The sequence below is a fragment of the Eriocheir sinensis genome, chromosome 35 (assembly GCF_024679095.1).
Source record: "Eriocheir sinensis breed Jianghai 21 chromosome 35, ASM2467909v1, whole genome shotgun sequence".
Taxonomy (NCBI): Eukaryota; Metazoa; Arthropoda; class Malacostraca; order Decapoda; family Varunidae; genus Eriocheir; species Eriocheir sinensis.
In genome coordinates, this window is record NC_066543.1 from 12,322,763 (window position 1) to 12,345,912 (window position 23,150).

The window sequence follows — 23,150 nt, forward strand, 5'->3', positions numbered from 1 at the left end:
TGTGTGTGTGTGTAACTGAGATATATATATATATATATATATATATATATATATATATATATATATATATATATATATATATATATATATATATATATATATATATATATATATATATATATATATATATATATATATATATATATATATATATATATATATATATATATATATATATATATATATATATATATATATATATATATATATATATATATATATAAATATATATATATATATATATATATATATATTCCACACGTCATAGGTGAATTTGAACACAGTAAATAAATACAACAGGGACATACGCATATAGTAACCACAACAACAATAACAAACATGTGATTACATTAAATAATACATGTAACGCGTCATAACAATAATGCGTGAGACACTTCATGGCTTCCGTTAATATAAGTTGCCATATTGATAGTTTCTTCTCTGAAAGAAAATCACACAAGCTCTTCACCTGGATGCAACTTTTCTCCAGAGTTAAAACAAATGCGGAAATATAGTTATATACATAGGCAACGGCAATCCCATCTACACACACACACACACACACACACACACACACACACACACACACACACACACACACACGTAAACAAGGGACCACCATTCAGCACAGCGGGTCGCCGGGCGGTGTGTGGCAGACAAGAGGCACCACCAAAGAAATCACGGACGATCACTACAAATATGCTAATATAACAATAGCAATGACAGCAGTTTCCTAAATAATTCATGCTAAAAACATTGATATCAACATGAAAAGGCAAAAGGATCTCCCTGGCGATCGCCAACACTCAACTCTCACTCATTTGAATCTCACACGCCCTCCGACACCTCTCTCCCACATGCCACCTCACGCTGACACTCCTTTAATTACTTGTATCTGTTCCCGTGGCCACGATCACCACCCACAAGGCCAGCATGCGGCGGCTCATCGGTTCCCAGGTGTCGCTGCGTTCGCTCATGCGTAAGGGATCGGCGTAGGCACCCCCCAGTCTGCTTTGATCATGTCCGCGGCCTTCTCGGCGATCATGATGACGGGGGCGTTGGTGTTGCCCGTGGTGACCAGCGGCATGATGGAGGCGTCGATCACCCTCAGGCCCTTGACATTGCGCACCCTGCAGGAGGAAGGGAGTGTGAGGACAAGAACAGCAGCAGCATTAGCCATATTATTAGTTTTGTTAATACCATCATAATCATTACCACGTCTATGGCATATATAACCTGATCTCCTTCCCTCTCTGCCTCTCTCACCCCACCCCCCCAACACACACGCATGCACGCACTTGAGGGTATGATCCACCACGCTGAGCTTGTCGGAGGCGGGGCCCATTTTGCATGTCCCTGTGGGGTGGTAGGTGGTACCGGTGAGGGCGCGGGCGAAGCACTCAAGGTAGGGGTCGCTGAGGGGCTTGAATTCCTCGCACCCGGGGAGGATGACGTCGTGGAAGCGAGCCTCGAAGTCTTTTTTCAGAGCAGGCATCTCCGCGAGCTTGAGGGCCATCTTCATTCCTGCGGCGGGAGGGAGAAATGAGTGGGAGGATTGAGTGGGAGGGTTGAGTGGGAAGAATGAGTGGGAGGAATGAATCGGAGGAATGAGTGAGTGGGAGGAGTGAGTGGGAAGGAGACTGCGGGTTGGGAAAAACGAAGTGACGGTGACCTGCCTGTGGAAATCTTATTTACGGGTAAGAAAGTGTAGAGCGTTTTGTTTTTGCTTATTTACTCACTTATTTCTCTGTCTGTCTATTCATCTATTTATGTCTAGTATCCATTCACTCATTTGCCTTTATTCTTATTTTCGTTTTTCCTCTGCAGGGACAAGGATAAACAAAAGTACTACTGCAAGAGAAGAAGAAAAAGTCGCTCTATCCCACTCCTTTTCGTATCTTAGTTATATTAACGACTCTGTGTGAGAGGAAAGAACAAGAAAGTAGATCCTCGCTCACCCCCCAGGAAGGCTCTCATGTCGTCGGGGTGTTCGAAGAAGTTGGCGTCGATGATGGGGTGGTCGTAGGGGTTAGAGGAGGCCAGGGTCACGCTGCCTTTGCTCTTCGGCCTGGTGAGGAACAGCCCGACGGAGAAGCCTTCCCGCATCCCCAAGTGCCGGAAGTAGTCGTTATAGAACTGGAAATGGAATAAACAGATGTAAAGAAGCACACATAGACACGAACACTCTCTCTCTCTCTCTCTCTCTCTCTCTCTCTCTCTCTCTCTCTCTCTCTCTCTCTCTCTCTCTCTCTCTCTCTCTCTCTCTCTCTCTCTCTCTCTCTCTCTCTCTCTCTCTGTACTTAATGGAATAAAGCATTCTGATTCTGATTCTGATTCTCTCTCTCTCTCGCAGAAGTTATTTCAATAATAGAGTCGTCGAGCACTGGAATAGACTCCCGCTGTCAGTAGATAGCTCACAGAGTATCAATAGCTTTAAGTCTTCATTAGATAATTACTTCAGGGATATAGGATTTTCCTGACCCTTTTCGTATTTTCAGGCACACTGCAGCACGGCTCCAACCTGAAAACTTTGTGTTAATAATTTTCCCCGCAGCTTAGGTCACCAGTAGCGTCAATTAAGGGTAGTAATTTCCTCTTATTTCTCTCTTTACTGTAAAATTCCCATGTCCCTTTCTTCCTTAAAGGCACATGGTGCTCTCTTCTAACTATTTCCTGCCGGCACGTTGACGGAGGGAGAGGTGGGTGGTGAGGAGCCTTCATCTATTCTATTCTGTCCTACTACATGTAGATTACTAGTAGTAGCGGTAGTAGACAGACACCCTCGCCATAGACCGCCAGGTCTTCTGGTGACTGTTCTTCCTATGTATTCCAATGTATTCCTTCGCTGACGTGCTTTGTATGGATGAGGGTCTTGAAACAGAGCGGGTTTTCTAACTACACCGAATAAACAAAAGTAATACGTTCTTAACAAAAGTAATCAACATGTCTACTTTCTAAACAAAAGGAATCAACATATATACGTAACTAAACACATGACCCCCCCACCCCACACACACACACACACACGCACACATAAACCCTTACCCTCTTGTCGATACCAAGCACGTAGGAGGTAATGAGGCCGTAGTCGTTGCCAACAGTGAAAGGCGTGAAGGCAAGCTGGACTTCTGGCCAGTTCGGATCGCCTTGCTCAGCGTAGGGCCACGCATACGCCTCCACGGAGATGCTCCCGGTCAGGCGGCCTGCGGAGGAAGGTACGGTGAAACAACGGAGAAAGGGAGGGTCGAGGAAAGGTTTCTAGTATGGTCTGAAATATGCGGGGGAATGAAATGAAGAGAGAAGAGGGGGCATACGGAGGAAGGAGAGTAATGAATGGCCGAAATGGTTAAACAACGATAGAGGGGAGATGAAAGGCGAGATTAATAATAATGATGAGGTCTGATATGCGTGGAAGAATGGTGGCACGAGAGAGGAGAAAACTAAATGGCAAAAGGTCACAGATAAAGAAAGAGAACTAAGAAATGGCTGAGGACTTGACCGGATGACCTCATGGAAGGTTAAGGACGACAGCAAAGATATAGAGGAAAGAGGTCAGTGAAATTTGCGAGATATAAGAAAGAAGGAAAGAGGAAGACTCATCCAATCACACCCATGTCGTGCGAGTCACCGCTCAATAAAAAGAAAAAGAGCCTCGTCATGAAAAGAAAAACACGGTGATTGAGTTTAACAGACACGTTGAGAGATAAATTAATAGAAATTAGATAACAAACGAGTCCTACTGAACAATGTCTCGAAAGGCTATAGAGTGGACTGGCTTCTGAGAACATTGTAATATATTAGGGTACCACCACCAGGGTCAGCTACATCATTGCTGACTGCGGGAGACAGGAGCTCGCGATGGATGTGTTGTGTAAAAAACCCCACCTCCTGGCCATATTTTTAAACATTTTAGAGCGAAGGGACACTCATTTGACAAGGCTTTCGTAGGAGTTGGGTGTCTATCCATGAGTAGTTTTATGGGAAGCGTTTAAGGCCATATTTTTAAACATTTTAGAGCGAAGGGACACTCATTTGACAAGGCTTTCGTAGGAGTTGGGTGTCTTTCCATGAGTAGTTTAAGCGGGAAAAGTTTACATATTTTAAACATTTTAGAGCGAAGAGGACTCATTTGACACAAGCTTTTCAGGAGTTGGGTGTCTATCCATGAGTAGTTTTATGGGAAGCGTTTAAGGCCATATTTTTAAACATTTTAGAGCGAAGGGACACTCATTTGACAAGGCTTTCGTAAGAGCTGGGTGCCTATCCATGAGTAGTTTTATGACCCTGGTGGTAGTTTGGCAAATCTATTGTATCTTGAAAGTGAAAAAAACACTCATGAAAACTCGATTACTCTCATTTTACACCTTGAAAATAGCTGATGTAAGAAAATAGCTGATGAAAGAAAATAGCTGATGTAAGAAAATAGCTGATGAAAGAAAATAGCTGATGTAAGAAAATAGCTGATGAAAGAAAATAGCTGATGTAAGAAAATAGCTGATGAAAGAAAATAGCTGTGGAAGAAGCGGAAGCGTTTGAAAATACCGGTTTAAATGTCTGAAATCTATGAATAAGTAGTTTTACGTATAGATAGATAAATCGATAGATAGATAGAGCGAGAGAAAGAGAGGAGATGAATCATTGAAGAAAGTAAAACAATGTGCCCGTTACTAAAATCTACACGTAATGTTAGGTCAAAAAATCCGCTTGAGAGAGAGAGAGAGAGGACCCGAACCAAACAGCAAAATAAAATAAAACGAGTTCGTAACCAATGTATACTTATGTCACTCAAAAAAAAAAAAAAATATCCGCTGTCTTTCCTCCCCACGCTATTTTCTCCCCCGATCACTGACTTTTCACGCGAGGAAGACTGACAACCCACGGCCCAGGGGGAAACTACTATCATTACTCGCAAACCCAAAGCTGCAGGAACCCGACAAGTCACGACTTCGCTATCAGTTCATGCCGTGAACTTTTATGCACCTCCAGGAAGTTGAATTATTTCCCAGCTGGCAACACTGCACGCACGCTCCTTGGACCACTCACGCAGGACCCATATTTGCAAACATTTCGGGTTCACACACCTTCATTTGATAAGGCTTTCTCAGAGGTTGTGTAGTATGAGTAGTTTTATGAGCCTAGGGGCAGTTTGACATGGCCTCTGCACATTGAAAAAACACTCATGAGGACCCGACTGATATCCTTTGTGACCTTTGGAAATAGTTTGTTGTGAGAGTCGAAAGCGTCACAGAATACGCATCCAGGTTACTAGTCCTTGAGGGGGTGGGGGGGAAGGTGAGTTTTCAGTCTGTTCAGCGACCTTATAACACGGAAGCCAAGAAGAACAGTTAAATGAGATGAACAGGCGAAGAATGAAGGATGCGAGGTGACCATCAATTCACGCTACGAGTCATGTTTTTAGGCGTTTAGCGATCTTATGACACGAGAGCCAAGGAAAAACAGTTGAGAAAGATGAATCGGCGAAGAAAGAAGGATGCGAGGTGACGACTAATCCAGGTTTCATGTGCTCAAGAGTCGCGATTTCCGTTTCCCGTTAGTTGAGCGACCTTATTGTCAAACGCAAGTTAAGAAGAACAATGAAAACGGATGAATAAGCGATCAAAAAGAATGCGAGGTGACGATTTATCCAGGTAACGAGTGCTCAAGATTCGCAATTTCCGTTTTCCGTTAGTTGAGCGACCTTATTGTCAAACGCAAGTTAAGAAGAACAATGAAAACGGATGAATAAGCTATCAGAAAGAATGCGAGGTGACGATTTATCCAGGTAACGGGTGCTCAAGAGTCGCAATTTCCGTTTTCCGTTAGTTGAGCGACCTTATTATCACACCCAAGTTGAAAAAAAATGAATAAGCGATCTAAAAAAATGCAAGGTGACGATTTACCCATCCGAAACTGACACACTCTCGCTTTGGCCTCGTGTTCTACTTTTTTTTAGAGGAGCAGCACCTGACGAACTTATTTTTTTGGTTGTTTGGTTTTGCCCTGGAGCTGCTTCCTCTGCTGTAAAAAAATAAAAGGTTACGGGTGTTTTTATCCAGTTTAGCCAGTTTTTAACACGCATATCTAGATAAAACTAGGAAACGAGATGACAGTCGAGGGTGAAAGGAGGACGATAGGCGAGGGCTGATCCGTTCAAGCTGCCCCATTACTCCATCACTCCCCTCATGAACTTGCTCCCACGGAAATGCTATAACTGAGTGAGGCCACGCGTTAAAGGACTTGGTGGTATTCATAACTTTCACTTTGATAAGTTAATATAGTTTTTTTTTCTGCTTATTCTTTCTCATTATCTCTAACACCCAAAAATAAAAATAAATTTGGCTGTATTCAAACAAAGGAATAAAGACTGTAGGAGGGCTTTATCTCTCTCTCTCTCTCTCTCTCTCTCTCTCTCTCTCTCTCTCTCTCTCTCTCTCTCTCTCTCTCTCTCTCTCTCTCTCTCTCTCTCTCTCTCTTTGTCTTTGTCTATTTATCTATCTATCTATCTATTTGAGTCTACATGATTTTTTTTTTGAGTGTGTGCGCAAGTCTCTCTTTGTCTCCGTGTTTATCATATTAAGTAAGACGCAACACATTCATCATTCAATTAATCATTCAGTTAATCATCCCGATCAATAAATATACCAAACACTTGATTTGATATTACTGTCCATCTTTCTGTCATCGATGCCATAGAAATAATAACGATAATAGCAAGAAACACTATCAATAATAATAAAACAATCGCGACAACAGCAGAGCAGAAACTAGAAGCGGGGGGCAACAAAAATCAACATCACATCAATAGTCGAAAAAATAATTATACCAAACCACTGACACTCTAGCAAAAGTAATAGTGGGAAAAAATAGTAGTAAAAAATGATCAGAAAAACGAGTTCAAACTTGCTGATTCGCTCTTTCTTAGAACTGGACAAACTAGAAACCGAATTGATGTGGTCTATAATGCTTACTGATACAAATAAATGCACATAGGTATCCGTGTGTGTGTGTGTGTGTGTGTGTGTGTGTGTGTGTGTGTGTGTGTGTGTGTGTCTCTCTCTCTCTCTCTCTCTCTCTCTCTCTCTCTCTCTCTCTCTCTCTCTCTCTCTCTCTCTCTCTCTCTCTCTCTCTCTCTCTCTCTCTCTCTCTCTCTCTCTCTCCTTCTATTCAACCAGTTATCTCTCCCTTTTCCTCTCCGTCCTCTTTGTCTTGAACCCCGCGGTCTGTTCATCCCACATAAACCTCTCCTCCTTTCACCCGAAGCACGGTAAAACTCGTAGAGAAAGCTAGCCATAGAGTCTGACCTCCCCGTCCAGTTTGGTAATAGAGAGGTTGCAGATTCTTCGCTTGTCTACCCGCAACAAAAACCAACACTCGCGCGGACACCCACTCAACGCCCTTTTATCCTACATACTCCTGTTTAAATCCTCCTCCTTCGCCCACTCACCACCTCCACTCACACACACACATATTCAAAGTTCACTCCTGTATCACCTCACTTCTCCAATCTCCTCCCTCTCTGCCTCCTCCTCCTCTTCCATCTCTCTCTCTCTCTCTCTCTCTCTCTCTCTCTCTCTCTCCGACTCCCCTCCTACGCACTCATGTTTAAATCCTTCTCCTGACCCTGCATTCGCCCACTCATGATCCCCACTCACACACATATTCAGAGTTCACTCCTGTAACACCTTCTAACCTCTCAACTCTCCTCCCTCTCTTCCGCTTCCTCTTTTTCTCTCTCTACCCTCCGACTCTCCCTCTTCCTCCCAGCCACGCCGTCGCCCACTGACTCGTCACCCAGTTCATTAGAAGTGGAACAGGAAACAAAGAAAAAAAATAATATACATCTCTTAGGTTTTCCAGGTGGCTGTGTGTGTGTGTCAGTGTCAGTGTGTGTGTGTGTGTGTGTGTGTCTCCCCTACGCTTTCTTCGACACCCCAACCCACCCGTTTTAGATGGAAATGCTCGATGCTAACACTGAAGAAGAAGAAGAAGAAAAAAAAAAAGAGAAAATAAACCGGATAAAGATAAGGGGAAAACTATACACCCGTAGAACAATTTTTTTTCTCTTTCTCTCTCTCTCTCTTTTCGCACATAAAACCTTACATATATTTCTTATAGAGAGAGAGAGAGAGAGAGAGAGAGAGAGAGATCTTTCAGAGAGAGAGAGAGAGAGAGAGAGAGAGAGAGAGAGAGAGAGAGAGAGAGAGAGAGAGAGAGAGAGAGAGAGAGAGAGAGAGAGAGAGAGAGAGAGAGAGAGAGAGAGAGAGAGAGAAAGGTAAAAAAAGTATGGAGAGTTTCTGAAGAGGAATATTAGAGACTCATGACTAATCTTTTTCAGTTCCGTCACCATCATCCATTCAAGGGGCGTCATCAAAGGTGCAATTCTTGTCAGCATCGATAAAAATATCTTGCCGGTCTGACGTGCGGAGCCAATCGAGAAATCTAATCTTCCTTTCGCGATGGTGAAAGAAAATGGAGATTAATGGGATTTAAAGAAAGTTTCACCCATGATGCTACTACTAACACTACTACTATATACTGCTGCTCTTCCTCCTCCTCCTCCTTCTCCTCCTCCTCCTCCTCCTCCTTCTCGTCCTCTTCTTCCTCTACTTCCTCCTACTCGTCTTCCGCCTCCTTCTCCTCCTCCTTCTCCTTCTACTTCTTCTCCTCTTCCTCCTCCTCCTTTTACTACTACTACTACTACTACTACTACTACTACTACTACTACTACTACTACTACTACTGCAACTATTACTCTTACTACTTTTTTATTTTTTACTACGACGGGCCTCCATCCATTAGAGTTGCGTTGTGAGCGGTATCTTTTCTCATATCCTTTCACGCAGCAATTCTTTGACCTACTACTATCCAACATCCTGCACCCCGAGGCAACTCATTTACAGGCCACCCTAAAAAGAAAAAAAACTCAACAGGTGAACAATGAAAGAAAAAAGAATAAAAAAAATGATGAGCGTAATTTGCAGGGCGAGCGTCCGGAGTGGAAAAAATGCAAAGGTAACCACGAAGGCACGAGGGCAGAGCTTGACTTCAGGAAAGGAACCGCAAAGAAAGTGTGAGCCAAGACAAGGAAGTGGGGTGGACCAGGGCGGGCTGACGGACGGACTGACCCAGGCGACCCTCATCTAATACGCGGAGAAAGCAAAGGGCAAGGAAGGCAGGAATGTGACAGAGGAAGAGAAGAGAAGGGGAAACAAAAAGAGTGCATGCGTATAACTGGTGGTGGAGATGACCATTGCAGATCTACGAAAGAGGGTAATGGTGGTGACTTTTGCATACTCGTGAGAACTAATGGAAAAATTATACAGCTGATAAGATAAGAGAGAGAGAGAGAGAGAGAGAGAGAGAGAGAGAGAGAGAGAGAGAGAGAGAGAGAGAGAGAGAGAGAGAGAGAGAGAGAGAGAGAGAGAGAGAGAGAGAGAGAGAGAGAGAGAGAGAGAGAGCGTGTGCGTGTGCGTGTGCGTGTATGTGTGTGTGTGTGTGTGTGTGTGTGTGTGAACGTGCACGTGCGTGTGTGTATGTATTCTCGCGATAATAGCCGGGGAAAATGTTAATAGGCCAGAAGTGTGAAAGCCAGAGAACTTGCGTATAAAAATCAACTCCAACACGGACGCCAAGACCAAATAGGGACCGGGACCAGAGGCGTGTTTAATGTCACGCGCCGCCAATGGACTTCACAAACACCCGCCACCGTGACGAAAGAGGGAGAAAAATAAACTCCAAGTGATGTTAGTCTGTGTGTATAGTAATGATACTATTAATAAAAAAATATTAGTAATAATGAAAAGAAGAAAGAGGAGAAGAAGAAGAAGAAGAAAAAGAAGAAGAAGAAGAAGAAGAAGAAGAAGAAGAAGAAGAAGAAGAAGAAGAAGAAGAAGAAGAAGAAGAAGAAAAAGAAGAAGAAGAAGAAGAAGAAGAAGAAGCGGATAAAAAAGAAGACGAAGAAGGAGAAAACAAGAACTAAAAGAAGAAGAACAAGAACAACAAAAAGAAGTAGAGGAAGAACAAGAACAAGGCGAACAAGATGAAAAAAAAGAAGATAAAGAAGACAAAAAAGATATATATGCATGTATGAATGAATGAATGTACGAGTATGTATATATGCATGTATGAATATATGTATGTATGTATGTGAATGTGTGCTGTATCAGGCTTCAACAGGACCAAAGTACTACCGAACTCTACGTTATAAGTGGTAGTCGTTTTTATTCCCCTCCCTCGGTCCGCTGTTTTCACCACAAGTGTGACTCGTGCGTAAGACGTGACTTTACAAACCAGCTGCCGCGTTTCCCGACGGTTCACTTTTTCTTCTTGTTTTTTTATTTCTTTTCACACTTTCCCGATACGTATGTTCTTCTTCAGCCATCACCCCCAGTATCAAGGTCTCTTTTTCGTATTTAATTGACTAGAACACATATATAGACGACCTGGTTGGCTGAGTTTTAGTGGGAGTGGTATAAGACATTGTAGCTTTTTTTTTTTTTTGTCTTTCTCTCTCTATTAATCCTTTTTTTACTTCCCAAACCATGTCTTTTAACCCCTCACGTCAGATTGCAGTCTCATCTGATTTACCCAACTGCCGAGTGTTTCTTTTACTGTGTTTTTAAAAGTAGCATTCACCTCCCTTCTCGTGTTTACCGTTTGGCCGAAATTTTATGGTGCAGTGAAAACCTCGAAATGTGCACCACTGAATTCCGGGAGTCGAGGTCAGGCCTTTAGAATAGCAGTCAGAGCAGCATACCAACTGAGGCACTGATGAGCTAAAGGGTCACCGTGCTCGTCAGCGGCCCAGTTGGTATGCCGCCCTGACTCTGGTGGCCGCGTTAATTTCCCGGCCCTCAGGTGTGTACATTTCTGAAGAACGTTTGGAAATACTTGATGAACCTTCCGTTTTACTGCCAAAAGCGAAAGTAAGTACACTGTGGATTTTATTGCTCACTGTTGTTGGCGAGAGGCTATGTAACGAGACAAATGTACGTGTTTGTCTCCATAAATCCAGACATAAAAAAATGCCCTTAAACAACCACGACTTTTTAGACGGAAAAAAGGATACAGGAGAGACAACACAAAACGGAAATAAACATGAAAATATCTAAAAAATACGAATGAATAAATACATAAATAAATGAACAAATCCACATCAACTGATATACAAGAGCGTGTTTCACCCAAAGCTTTCTACTAAAGACAGACAGACAGACAGACAGACAGACAGACAGAGAGAGAGAGAGAGAGAGAGAGAGAGAGAGAGAGAGAGAGAGAGAGAGAGAGAGAGAGAGAGAGAGAGAGAGAGAGAGAGAGAGAGAGAGAGAGAGAGAGAGAGAATGTCTGTGCGAAATTTTAATTAAAAGTCAGATCAAGTCACGCATTCTCGAACGAAATGAATACTAGACCTAGACAAGTTCGGCAACAATTAATAATTTCTTTTTCCGTTGTTTTTGCGACACGACAGATGGTCATGACTCGTCTGGCCTGGCGAAGATATTTCAAGGGGACATGGTGGACGCGAGTTGGGTCATACAAGAGCTGGTTTCGACTGCGGGTGCTGGAGAGAGCGAGCCACGGAAACGCGATGACCAGCAGGTTTAGGGAAGAGCTGTCGAGAGGCGGGGCGTGCAGGACTGGGTGTGGGGTCATCTTTTAACCTTGTGTGGCAGTAGAGTGCAAAAGGCGAGACACCAGATGACGGCAGAGAATATCAGCTTGAGGGTAGAGATGGCCCTTACGTGTGTGTGGTAGTGGTAGGGTTGACAATATTACTACTACCGCTGATGCGATTACTATTACTACTGATACTACTACGGACAACATATATTACTCCTCTTCTTCCTTTTTTTCTCGTCCTGCTGATCTTCTTTTGCCACTACCGCCATCACCACCACAGCCACTACTCACCTTCTCTGTTGTACACGTAGTCGTAGATGACGTCCGGGTTGGCGGAGTGGAGGATGTGGAAGGAGGAGTTCCGGCGCGTGGTGAAGGGGAAGCCGGTGAGGTAAGGGTGGTCGTTGAGGTTCTTTCCCACGCCGGGGAGATCCACTAAGACGGGGACCTGCAAGAATGAGGAGGAGGAGGAAAAGGAGGAGGAGGAGGAGGAGGAGGAGAGGAGGGAAGACAAATAAGGGAGAATAAATAAGGTGATTAGACAAGTGAATAAAGAAAATATAGAAAATTAATTAAAAAGAACATGTGGATAAAAAATAAAAATAAAGTAGGGATGAATCAGGCGTCTAACTATTTTTTTATAACTAATAACTAGCTAACTAACTACATAAATTACCTATCTATTATTTTACAGCAAGGGGGGCAGCTCAAGGGCAAAAAACAAAAAGAGAAAATTATCAAATATAGTTACTAAGTAATAAATTAAAAACTAGCTGAATACCAAATAACTGATAAAATAGCTGCTCAGACTACGTAACTACCAAATTAACTCATCAAACTACTCCACGGCACTAACAATATTTCCTTCAGATTAACACAGCAAACTAGCTCCCCCCCTTATCCCATTCCCTGGATATTACTGGCTGATCAACAAGCAGGTCACGCCTCCTCTCCATCCCAGGCCGCATGTGATTGGTGGATGCGGGGACAAGTTAAATTTTACTGGTGGCTGCAGGGCTGGAGTGGGAGGGGCTTAATTATCAGGTTAGTATGAACAGAGCACAGTGCCTTCACATACCCCCTGTGAGTTGAGGTGGGCTGCGGGTCCAATGCCAGACAACATGAGGATCTGAGGAGAAGCAATCGCACCGCCCGCAAGCAAAACCTCCCTTCGTGCGTACACACTCTTCATCTGCAAGGGTTTAAGCGGGTGATGATGGTGGTCGTGGTGATGGTGGTGGTGGGGGGGGGGGGGGGCAGTGATGGTGGTGATAGTGGCAATGTGGAAATGATGAGAGTGGGAGTAGTGCTGGTAGTGATGATAGTAGTAGTAGTAGTAGTAGTAGTAGTAGTAGTAGTAGTAGTTTGCAGTGTGTGTGTGTGTGTGTGTGTGTGTGTGTGTGTGTGTGTGTGTGTGCATGACTTGGCAAATTTTTATATCAATGTTAATAATATCTTCTTTTGGATGAGTTGATCAGTTTATAATTTCGCAAGATAATTTTTTTGGTAAATTTTATTTTCTTCAAGTGCTTGTTGTTATTGCTGTTGTTGTAATTATTGTTGTTGTTGTTGTTGTTGTTGGTGGTGGTGGTATCTTTATAATTGAACTCAATCTTCCTCCTCCTCATACTTATTTTGCTCCTACAATTATTTTCTTGTTCTTCTTGTTCTTCTTCTTGTTCTTCTTATTGTCCTTCTCTTCTTCTTCTTCTTCTTCTTCTTCTTCTTCTTCTTCTTCTTCTTCTTCTTCTTCTTTGTTGTAGTCTTTTCTACTTGTATTTTGGGTGCATTTACAGAGAAAAAGTTAGGTGTAGGAGAAGGAAAAGGAAGAGAAGGACCAGGACGAGGACGAGGAAATGTCAAGCTGTGGAATGAACAGGTAATCAAGGAGAGAGAGGAATGTGAGTGAGCTACAAGTGGATGAGTTGATATGCAAAGGTGTGTGGTGGTGGTGGTGGTGATGGTGTAGCCTTTACCTTTTAAATAGTACAAGGGTAAAAAAAATCATGAACAATTACCCTAAACACGTCCAGGAACGCTATAATTCTGTATTCTTACGACTTACATTAAAGGCTATAAATATACTTAATTAAATGCCACACAAAAAGAACCGCTTCATTTTGGACACATTCCGAAACCTAATTATTACTTTTGTCCTATTTACAATTAACTTAGAAGGTTTTTAGGGGACGGTCAAAGTTGAAAGGTATAAGCAGAGACGAGTAAATGCTACAGAACTAGGGCAGCAAAGGCGTAAAAAGTCGTGATGTAGTGCGATAATTGTCAAGGTCGAACATTCATGCTCTACTCAAATAGCGAATTCGACACATCTGAGTTTAGAATACTTTCACTAAATAAAAACTGAAGACAATCATTAGTCCCTCGCCCTGACCTTCTTGGAGCACGAAGCAGCAGTGAAAGTAAACTGGCACAGGGACCTTCAAAAACACTGCCTTCCTCTGTTAGCCCGTACTTACCAAGCATATGAACCTGATTTGCTGTAAGTACACGTATTAGGTGCAAACGGGTCCATTAGGCTGCCGTGGGTCTGCTCTTTCCCTCTTAGTAGCAGGACACACGGTTAAGGAGGATGACATAACTAGCAAAGAAGGAGAACAGTAAAGAACATTGCTATGAGAGAGAACTAAGAACAGAGAGAGAGAGAGAGAGAGAGAGAGAGAGAGAGAGAGATACATACATACAGACAGACAGACAGACAGACAGAGAGAAAGAGAGTGCTTGCTAATAACGAGTCTGCCTGCTGGAGTGATCTGACCTATTTCTCGGGAAGTTTTGTGGCCGACAGACTGACCTGGAACTCTTGCTGTAGACCGGTAAGGTGATGCGCAATTAATTCCTCTCTCAACAAGGTAACGAACGAAGATATTTTTGATCACTATATATTTTTCGAGGAGGCGAAGTAAAAAGAAAATGATAAGAAGAGGAGGAGGAGGAAGAGAAGGAGAAGAGAAGGAGTCATATGAAGAAGAGAAGAGAAGGAGGAGGAGTCATAAGAGAAGAGAAGGAGGAGAAGGAGAAGAGGAGATAGAGGAAAAGGAGGAGGACTTACCTTCTTCTGGTGTTGGAATCTGACCCCTATGGCCCGCCTGTTACCGTCAAAAATGATCTGCGAGAGAGAGTGAGTGAGTGTGAGTGAGAGAGACATAAAAGGGGCGAAGCACATATAAAAAAAAACAACACGTGAAGTTAAAAAACATGATCTAAAAACAACAAGGCAACCACAATCATCTTGCCTAACCTCAAAATTACACCGCATCTAAAGGTTAACTTGCAGGAGGTGAATTAAATCTGTCTCAAGGGCGTTTCAAGAGTCTCAGAAGAGTGTTGGTCATTGTTGTAGTCGTAACGAAGGACGATGGCAATAATAGATGGCAGTGAGGGAAGGTATAGTGACGGGGGGGGGGATGAGTAATGGTGAAGAGGGTGGTGATGTTTGAGTTATGGTGATGGTAGGTGCAAGGTGGTAATGGGGGGTCGCAAGGCCGAATAATGATGTTAGAGGTTTGTGATGACGTAAATGGGTGACGGTGGTGTAAATATTATTGATGGCATACAGGTGTTGACAAGGGGGAATGGTAATGGTGGTGGTGGTGGTGGTGGTGAGTAATTGGAGCAAACTGAGCTACGATATTATTGAGTCCTAGTTTGTGGTGGTGGTGGTGGTGATGGTGAATGGTGGGACTTGTGAGGTGGGGCAGACTGGGCTACGATATAATTGAGTCATAGTTTCTTGAGAGCGGCCTTCATTGTGTTTTTTTTTTTGTGTGTGTGTGTGTGTGTGTGTGTGTGTGTGTGTGTGTGTGTGTGTGTGTGTGTGTGTGTTTGTGAGTGCGTCTGGGTTCTGGATACGGGAGGTGGGAGGGCAGGGTCGCGTTGGCATTCGCGTCGGGAGAAACTTTCAATAGCCAGGTTTTTCTTTAGAGTTTTTCGGTGAACTTTCTAATTTCTGGTTTCGTTAGGTAACAGAGGAATTCATTACGACACGAGAATGACCGATGTGACGTCCCATGCGATAATAAGCGTGAGTTCCTTTGTTGAATGGAGGAAACACTCACACATGTGCTTGATATCCTTCCCTTTCTGCTTGGGCGGGCTAACAGAGGCGATGAGTATTACTATTATCATGTCCTTCGCTCAAACAAGTTCTCGATAAATCAGGTCACCTTCACATTTACTGGAGGTTCGAAGAAGTTTACTTTTCATAATAAATGGGGACAAGAGAGACTCGACAAGCAAGGTATAAATAAGTAACCTCGTTCCTTTTCTTCCTATTATGCACGGCGACATTATAGAAAAGAAAAAATAACTTTCTCGCTACCTGAGGATTATTTTTTACCTTTTATGATAGCAACATGATGGCCCGTGCATTATAATAACCTTTAACTAAAACTTTCTTGCATATTCATCAGTGCTTATCTTTGCTGTTGGAGAGAAAGCAGGAGACGAGGGAGTAAACAACCCTCTGTTTGATCATGTTCTCCTCCAAAAACTTCCGCATATATTCATCAGGATTTCTTCTTACTCTTAGGGAGAAAGCACGAGGGAGTGACCATGAAACAAGCCTTTGAAATATAGCGTCCCACTATCATCTGATCCTCGCAATGTAAAAACGTTTCTCTTTTTCGCTGTCCCTCTTAGAGAACGCACGAGGGAGTGGCCACAATCCTTTGCAAAATATCCTACTCATATTAATTTTGTTCCTTGCAATGTGTAAATGCTTCTCTTATTTTCATGTCAAAGAGAAAGCTAGAGGAAGGGGCAACAAGACAGTTCTTTCCATTATAACTTCCCACTCCTATCTAATCATCGCATTCATCATCGCTTCTCTTGTTATAGTGATAGACAGAAAGCACGAGGGAGTCGAAACAATCCTTTGCAATGTAACGTCCCACTCTTATCTGATCCTCGCAATGTATAAACGTTACTCTTTTTCGCTGTCCCTCTTAGAGAAAGCACGAGGGAGTGGCCACAATCCTTTGAAATATTATATCCTACTCTTATCTGATCTTTGCAATCTATAAATGCTTCTCTTATTTTCATGTCAAAGAGAAAGCTCGAGGAAGGGGCAACAAGACATTTTTTTTCCATTATAACTTCCCACTCCTATCTAACCATCGCATTCATCATCACTTCTCTTTTTATAGTGATAGACAGAAAGCACGAGGGAGTGACCATGAAACAAGCCTTTGAAATATAGCGTCCCACTCTCATCTGATCCTCGCAATGTAAAAACGTTTCTCTTTTTCGATGTCCCTCTTAGAGAAAGCACGAGGGAGTGGCCACAATCCTTTGAAATATTATATCCTACTCTTATCTGATCTTTGCAATCTATAAATGCTTCTCTTATTTTCATGTCAAAGAGAAAGCTAGAGGAAGGGGTAACAAGACAGTTCTTTCCATTATAACTTCCCACTCCTATCTAACCATCGCATTCATCATCGCTTCTCTTTTTATAGTGATAGACAGAAAGCACGAGGGAGTGACCATGAAACAAGCCTTTGAAATATAGCGTCCCACTCTCATCTGATCCTCGCAATGTATAAACGTTACTCTTTTTCGCTGTCCCTCTTAGAGAAAGCACGAGGGAGTGGCCACAATCCTTTGAAATATTATATCCTACTCTTATCTGATCTTTGCAATCTATAAATGCTTCTCTTATTTTCATGTCAAAGAGAAAGCTCGAGGAAGGGGCAACAAGACATTTTTTTTCCATTATAACTTCCCACTCCTATCTAGTCATCGCATACGTCATCGCTTCTCTTTTTATAGTCATAGACATAAAGCAGGAGGGAGTGACCACAAGAAAATCCTTAGCATTATATATAATATCCTACTCTTACCTGTTCCTTGCAATGTAGAAATGTTTATCTTTTTTTTCCTTGTGTGAGAGAGAAAGCTCATTAAAACATTCCTTCCCATCTAATCCTCGGACTGTATGAACACTTCCCTTTTTTTTGTTCTGAGTTATGAGAGAAAGCTCGAGGAAGGGGCAACAAGACAGTTCTTTCCATTATAACTTCCGACTCCATCTAATCCTTACATTCATCAACGCTTCTTTTATTTTTTTACTGTGTTAGAGAGAAAGCACGAGGGAGTGACCACAAGACAATCATTTCCAATATAACATCCCATTCCTCTCTGTTCCTTGTAATATATAAATTCTTCTCTTTTTCCTTGTGTGAGAGAGAAAACTCATTAAAACATCCCTTCCATCTAATCCTCGCACAGTATGAACACTTCCCTTTTTTTGTCCTGAGTGATGAGAGAAAGCTCGAGGGAGAGGCCACAAGACAATCCTCTTCATCATAACATCCATGGAGGTAGCCAGGAAGGATGGAGGGGCCAGGATCCGCGCGGTTTGAAGCTAGCGAACTGTCAGTCAGCCATAGTATGATAAGTAGGAATCTATTGTCAGTTAGCACAAATGGCCCCAGTTTGACATTTCAGAAGGGTGGAACATGGGGGCAGGCTGGGGTAGTTTGGTAGGATGAGGTACTGACAACATTGCGGCGGCCGAGGTTAACAAAACTGGCTTAATTTGACTAACATTTAACAGTACAACAGGCGCGGCTCCCGGTCCCTCCATCCTTCCTACCTTCCATTATAACATCCCACTTCCATCTCTAATACTTGCACTATATGAACGCTTGTCTTCCTTCACTGTTAAAGAGAAAGCACGAGGGAGGGGAGAGAAGATAAATCATAAAAATAAAAAATAAATCCCATCCGTAACATTTTATACATTTCCCAACGCTTGTCTTTCCGCTGAGGGATGAAGAGAAAGCAACATAAAAGACGATCTCCGCATGATAATATATACCAGTCTTAACATATTTTCCTTTGCTCATGTTAGATAGAAAGAAAACAAGAGATAGTGGCAAGAGAGTCCCTTTCCTAACATTTGATCTTGTATGTATTATCTCTTCTCTTTCCTGTCAGAGAAAATAAAGAGAAGGCAGAGGAGGACACAGGGCGATCTCACTCCACAAACGTTTTCTCCAACATTTCGAGAATCACTGACTTTCATACCGTAGGAAAATTTTGCCAGGAAATAGCGCAGTGCATTTCTCTTTTTTTCTTTTCTTTTTTTCTCTCTCACTTTTTTTCTCTCTTTCTTTCTCAATTTGATTTTTTGATTGTTTGTTTCTTTCCTTCTTTCTATCTCTTGTTTTCTTTTCTTTTTTTGCCTACTTTTTTTCTTTTCTTTTTCCCTTTCTTCCTTTTTTTCTTTCCTTCCTTTCTTTCTTTCTTTCTTTCTTTCTTTCTTTCTTTCTTTCTTTCTTCCTCCCTTCCTTTTTTCTTTCCTTCTTTCTTTTTTCCCCTCTCTTTTCTTTATTTTTTCAATTAATTTATTTAGAGAGAAATATAAAGCGAGAATAAATGAACGAATGCATGAATGAAGGAATATATGAATAAATGAATAAATAAATGAATGAATGTATGTATGAATGCATGGAAAGAGGAGGAGGACACACCCACCTTGGTCACGTGGGCGTTGAGGACCACGTGCAGGTTAGGGCGGTAGGCGTTGGGCTTGATGTAGGCCTCGGCCGTCGACCACCTGATGCCGTTCCTCACAGACAGATCAACAATGGAGAAGCCTGGCGAGGGGAGGAGGTAGTGGCAAGTTAGTTTGTGGTGGGTGGGTGGGGGGTGGGGGGGGGGAGGCATGTGGGGATGTCTGCGTGTACATGTGTGCGTGTGTGTATACGTGTGTTTGTGTGTGGTGGCCGCCTAACCTCAGAGTAACCCCGTTTTGAGCATTGTTCCCTTTTACCAGCAGAGAATATTAACAGGATGACTAAGGCTTTTATTTATTTCTATTATCGAAGAGGAACGCCATCATTATTATTCCTACAACTCCTACTACTACTACTACTACTACTACTACCACTACTACTACTACTACTACTACTACTACTTTTACGGCGAAGGAAGTAGGCCAAGGGCAAAATTAATCGCAAGCCAACAACGCGCCGCTCCTTCACACACAAAAACTGGATATAAAAAAATTCTAGTTACCAAATATAACCACAGAGGCATCTCGATACGCCCCTTTTGAAAGAGTTTATGCTCAGTGGCGGTATTTGTCATCGTCACCGCCATCGTAGTAGTAGAGGCAGAAGCAGAAACAAAAACATCAGCAGTAGAAGTGTCGGCGCGTGGTAACACCTGACCCGTTCTCACCTATTTGATCAGGGTCGCTGGGGTCCACCTTGCCGTAGCCTATCTGCTCTCCCGCCTTCATGAAGCCGCCCACCACAGGGGTCGTCCACTTCTTGTTCTCCACCGTCAAGGGTCCCCCGAAGCCGTGGAAGGCCGCTTTAGGGGGGGAGACAAGAATTTAGAGAAATGTAGTAGGGAGTTGGAGAAAGGAGGAAGGAAGGACAGAGGATGAGAGGTGAAAAATACGAAAAGGGAAATTAGTTACCGGAAAAAGATTGGCGGGGTGGAGAGGAACACGAATAGAACAGTGAGAACAGTGAACGAATAGAATAGACGAAAGATGTGGCAGAGGTAGAGAACATGTGAGAAAAGTTAGCGGGGAGAGAGAAGAGGCAGTTGGTGTTGAAATCAAAGGAGCCAGGAAAGGAACAGAGAAAGGACAAAAGGTTAGTGGGTTAGAAGTAGCGTGGGAGAGAAAGACTGTAACCATGAAGGAGGAAAAGGTGAGAGGGACGGAAGGTAACAGGATAAAAGGACTGAGGAGTTGGTAAAAGATAAGGATGAGTGTGAAGTGGAAGAGGATAAGAAGACGAGTAGGAAGAAAGAAAGAGATAAGTAAATGTTAGAGGGCAAGGACAGAGGAGAGAGGAAGAAGAACACTTGGAAGAGAAAGGAGAAACTGAGAAGAGAATAATAAAGAAACAAAGAGAAAGAATAAAGAAAAAACGTCGCTATAAAATGGAAGAATGAAAAAGAAAGTTACATATAAATAAAGAAATTGAAGGCTTATAGGAGAAAAGAAAATAAGACAGAAAACAAAGAAAGAAGAATAAGAGAAACGTGGGGGTACTGAAGGAATATAGAAGAAAAACAATAGATATGATAAAAGAAAGAAACAGAAAAGACTGGTGGGACATTAAAGGCTTACAGGAGAAAAGACTTTAAGTAGAAAAAAAAGGGGTGGAACATGAGAAAAAAAAAATAGTAGGTCAAGGATGGAGACAGACGCAACAAAATAACAAGAAGAAAAACAGGAAAAGGAGAAAGAGAAGGGAAGAAACGAGTGAGAGAGTTATGCAGGGGATTACACGCCAAGAAAAAGACAAAAAAGAAAGCTAAGAGAAAAGAGGGAAAGTCTTTATAAAACACTTTCAATGAGTACAATTTGGAGGTAAGTACTGAGTGAACATGAACAAGTTTGGACCGACATAAAAAAAAATAGAAACCTCAAACCTTAAAAATCATAAAAATAACTTACCATGACTTGAAAAAAAAAAAAAACATCCACCTGTCTAGAAATATACACACGAAAAATCAAGAAAGAAAGAATGAAAGGAAAACAAGAAAAAAAGAATAAAGAAAAGAAAAAAGATAAAAAAAGGATAAAAACAAAAGAAAATCAAAACATCAGTATTCTCCGCGCCGACCACTCTCTCCCTGACCTCACAAAAACAAGCAACAGACAATAAATTAAGTGTTGTGCTATTTTTATTTATCGATATTTGCGTTTCTACACCATCTCTCTCTCTCTCTCTCTCTCTCTCTCTCTCTCTCTCTCTCTCTCTCGGCCTATCTATCTATCTATCTATCTCCTCACACACGTCTGTCCTTTTCTTTATCCTGTATTTTCGGAGAGTTCTAACGCCAAATCTTCTCCCCCTGACCTTACAAGACAAGCAACTAGCAATAAATAAGGCTTCATATTTGTTTATTATTCGCGTCTCTACAGATTTTCATGCCCCCCTTCCTCCCTTCCTCTCACTCCCTCTCTCACGCACACACCTGTCCTCGGGGTCGTCTCGCCGCGGTAGTCCTCCAGCTTCTTGAAGTATGGCTCCACCGAGTTGTAGTCCCAGCCGGGGTTGCCCATGTCCGCCCAGTTGTCGTAGTCCCGTCTGTTGCCTCGCACCCAGAACAAGGAGTTGATGACCGACGAGCCTCCGATGGCGAATCCTCTCGGGTAGGGTATGCGCTGCAGGGTGGAGGGAAGGAGAGAGGGAGGGAGGAAGGGAATTATTTTTTTTTTTATCGAGGCTTGGTAAAGTGGAAAGGTCGTAAGAATAGGTGCAGTGGGAAGGAAGAAAGAGATAGATAGATAGATAGAGAGAGAGAGAGAGAGAGAGAGAGAGAGAGAGAGAGAGAGAGAGAGAGAGAGAGAGAGAGAGAGAGAGAGAGAGAGAGAGAGAGAGAGAGAGAGAGAGAGACAGGATGGGAAGGAATACTTATTTTAAGCTGAGGGAAGGAGGAAAAAAAGAGGGAGGCAGGGAGGGTAGAAGGAATTATCTTACGCATCGGTGGTTGGTGAGGTGGCGAGGTTAGGTGAGGGAGGAGCAAGGTGCAGGTTAAAGGAAAAAAAAAAAGGGAGGCAGGGAGAAACGGGAGGAGAAGTTATTTTTTGCATCGGTGGTTGTCAAAGTGCTAAGGTAAGATAAGGAAGGAAGTATATGTAGGGGGAAAGGGAAGAAGAAAGAGAGGGAGGGAGGGAAAAGGGAAGGAGGGAGGGAGGGAGTACTTATGTATGTGCGGCTAGTTGGGTTTGTTTGGGTAATGCAAGGAAGGTAAAGAGAAAGTTAAGTAAGTAAGGCTTGTTATGGTAAGGTAAGGAAAGTAAGGTAAGCTGTGATGAGGAGGAACGTGTGGGTGGAGGATGTTGTTACAGGAGGAGTGAAAATGAATGATGACGATGATGAGGAGGAGGAGAAGGAGGAGGAGGAGGAGGAGGATGAAACCAGTTGCGTTGACGAAGAATGGGTGGGTAAGTGTTTGTGGCGAGGGGGGAAGAGGGTTTTGGTATGTGGCTATGAATGAAAGTTAATGAATAGAAGATGCATAGTACATGAATGAAGCTAATGATGATATTGTTGATGTTTTTGAGAAGAGAGATAAACAGAGATAAATAGAGACAGACAAAGAGATAAGCAGACAACAACACAGGGACTACAAGAAATGAAGAGAAAGAGAGAAAAGTAGGTATACAGAGAGAGAGAGAGAGAGAGAGAGAGAGAGAGAGAGAGAGAGAGAGAGAGAGAGAGAGAGAGAGAGAGAGAGAGACGCCACAAGAGGGAGAGGAGGGGGGTGCAAATATGTATACGGTCCACAGAGTAATGAGGGAATGAAAAAGAAAGTTAAAAGAATGGGGTCAAAGGAACAGAGGGGAGAGAGAGAGAGAGAGTGGTGGGCAGGGAGGGAAGACGCGGGAGGTATGAGACATATGTTTTCGGGGGGGGAAAGCCAGACGCACACACACAGGGAGAGGGGACAAAAAAAAAAAGAGAGAGAGAGAAAGGTCAGCTCGTGCACATAAAACAGCATTAAGTTTTGGAGGTTTTAAGAGAGAAAGATAG

General features: G+C 42.7%; 1 protein-coding gene across 1 annotated transcript in view; it reads right to left on the minus strand.

Annotated features, from left to right (window-relative positions):
• Positions 1–259: 259 nt before the first annotated feature.
• The window catches only part of LOC127007412 (glucose dehydrogenase [FAD, quinone]-like), a 48,917-nt gene continuing 26,026 nt past the window's right edge, over positions 260–23,150 (minus strand). The window contains exons 4-13 of the mRNA XM_050878396.1: positions 21,589–21,778; positions 19,828–19,962; positions 19,120–19,241; positions 14,690–14,746; positions 12,698–12,811; positions 11,911–12,067; positions 3,046–3,203; positions 1,959–2,136; positions 1,299–1,524; positions 260–1,130 (exon numbers count right to left, since the gene is read on the minus strand). Of these exons, the coding sequence (XP_050734353.1) occupies positions 974–1,130; positions 1,299–1,524; positions 1,959–2,136; positions 3,046–3,203; positions 11,911–12,067; positions 12,698–12,811; positions 14,690–14,746; positions 19,120–19,241; positions 19,828–19,962; positions 21,589–21,778 (1,494 nt within the window). The 3' untranslated portion in view covers positions 260–973. The remainder of the gene's footprint in view (positions 1,131–1,298; positions 1,525–1,958; positions 2,137–3,045; positions 3,204–11,910; positions 12,068–12,697; positions 12,812–14,689; positions 14,747–19,119; positions 19,242–19,827; positions 19,963–21,588; positions 21,779–23,150) is intronic.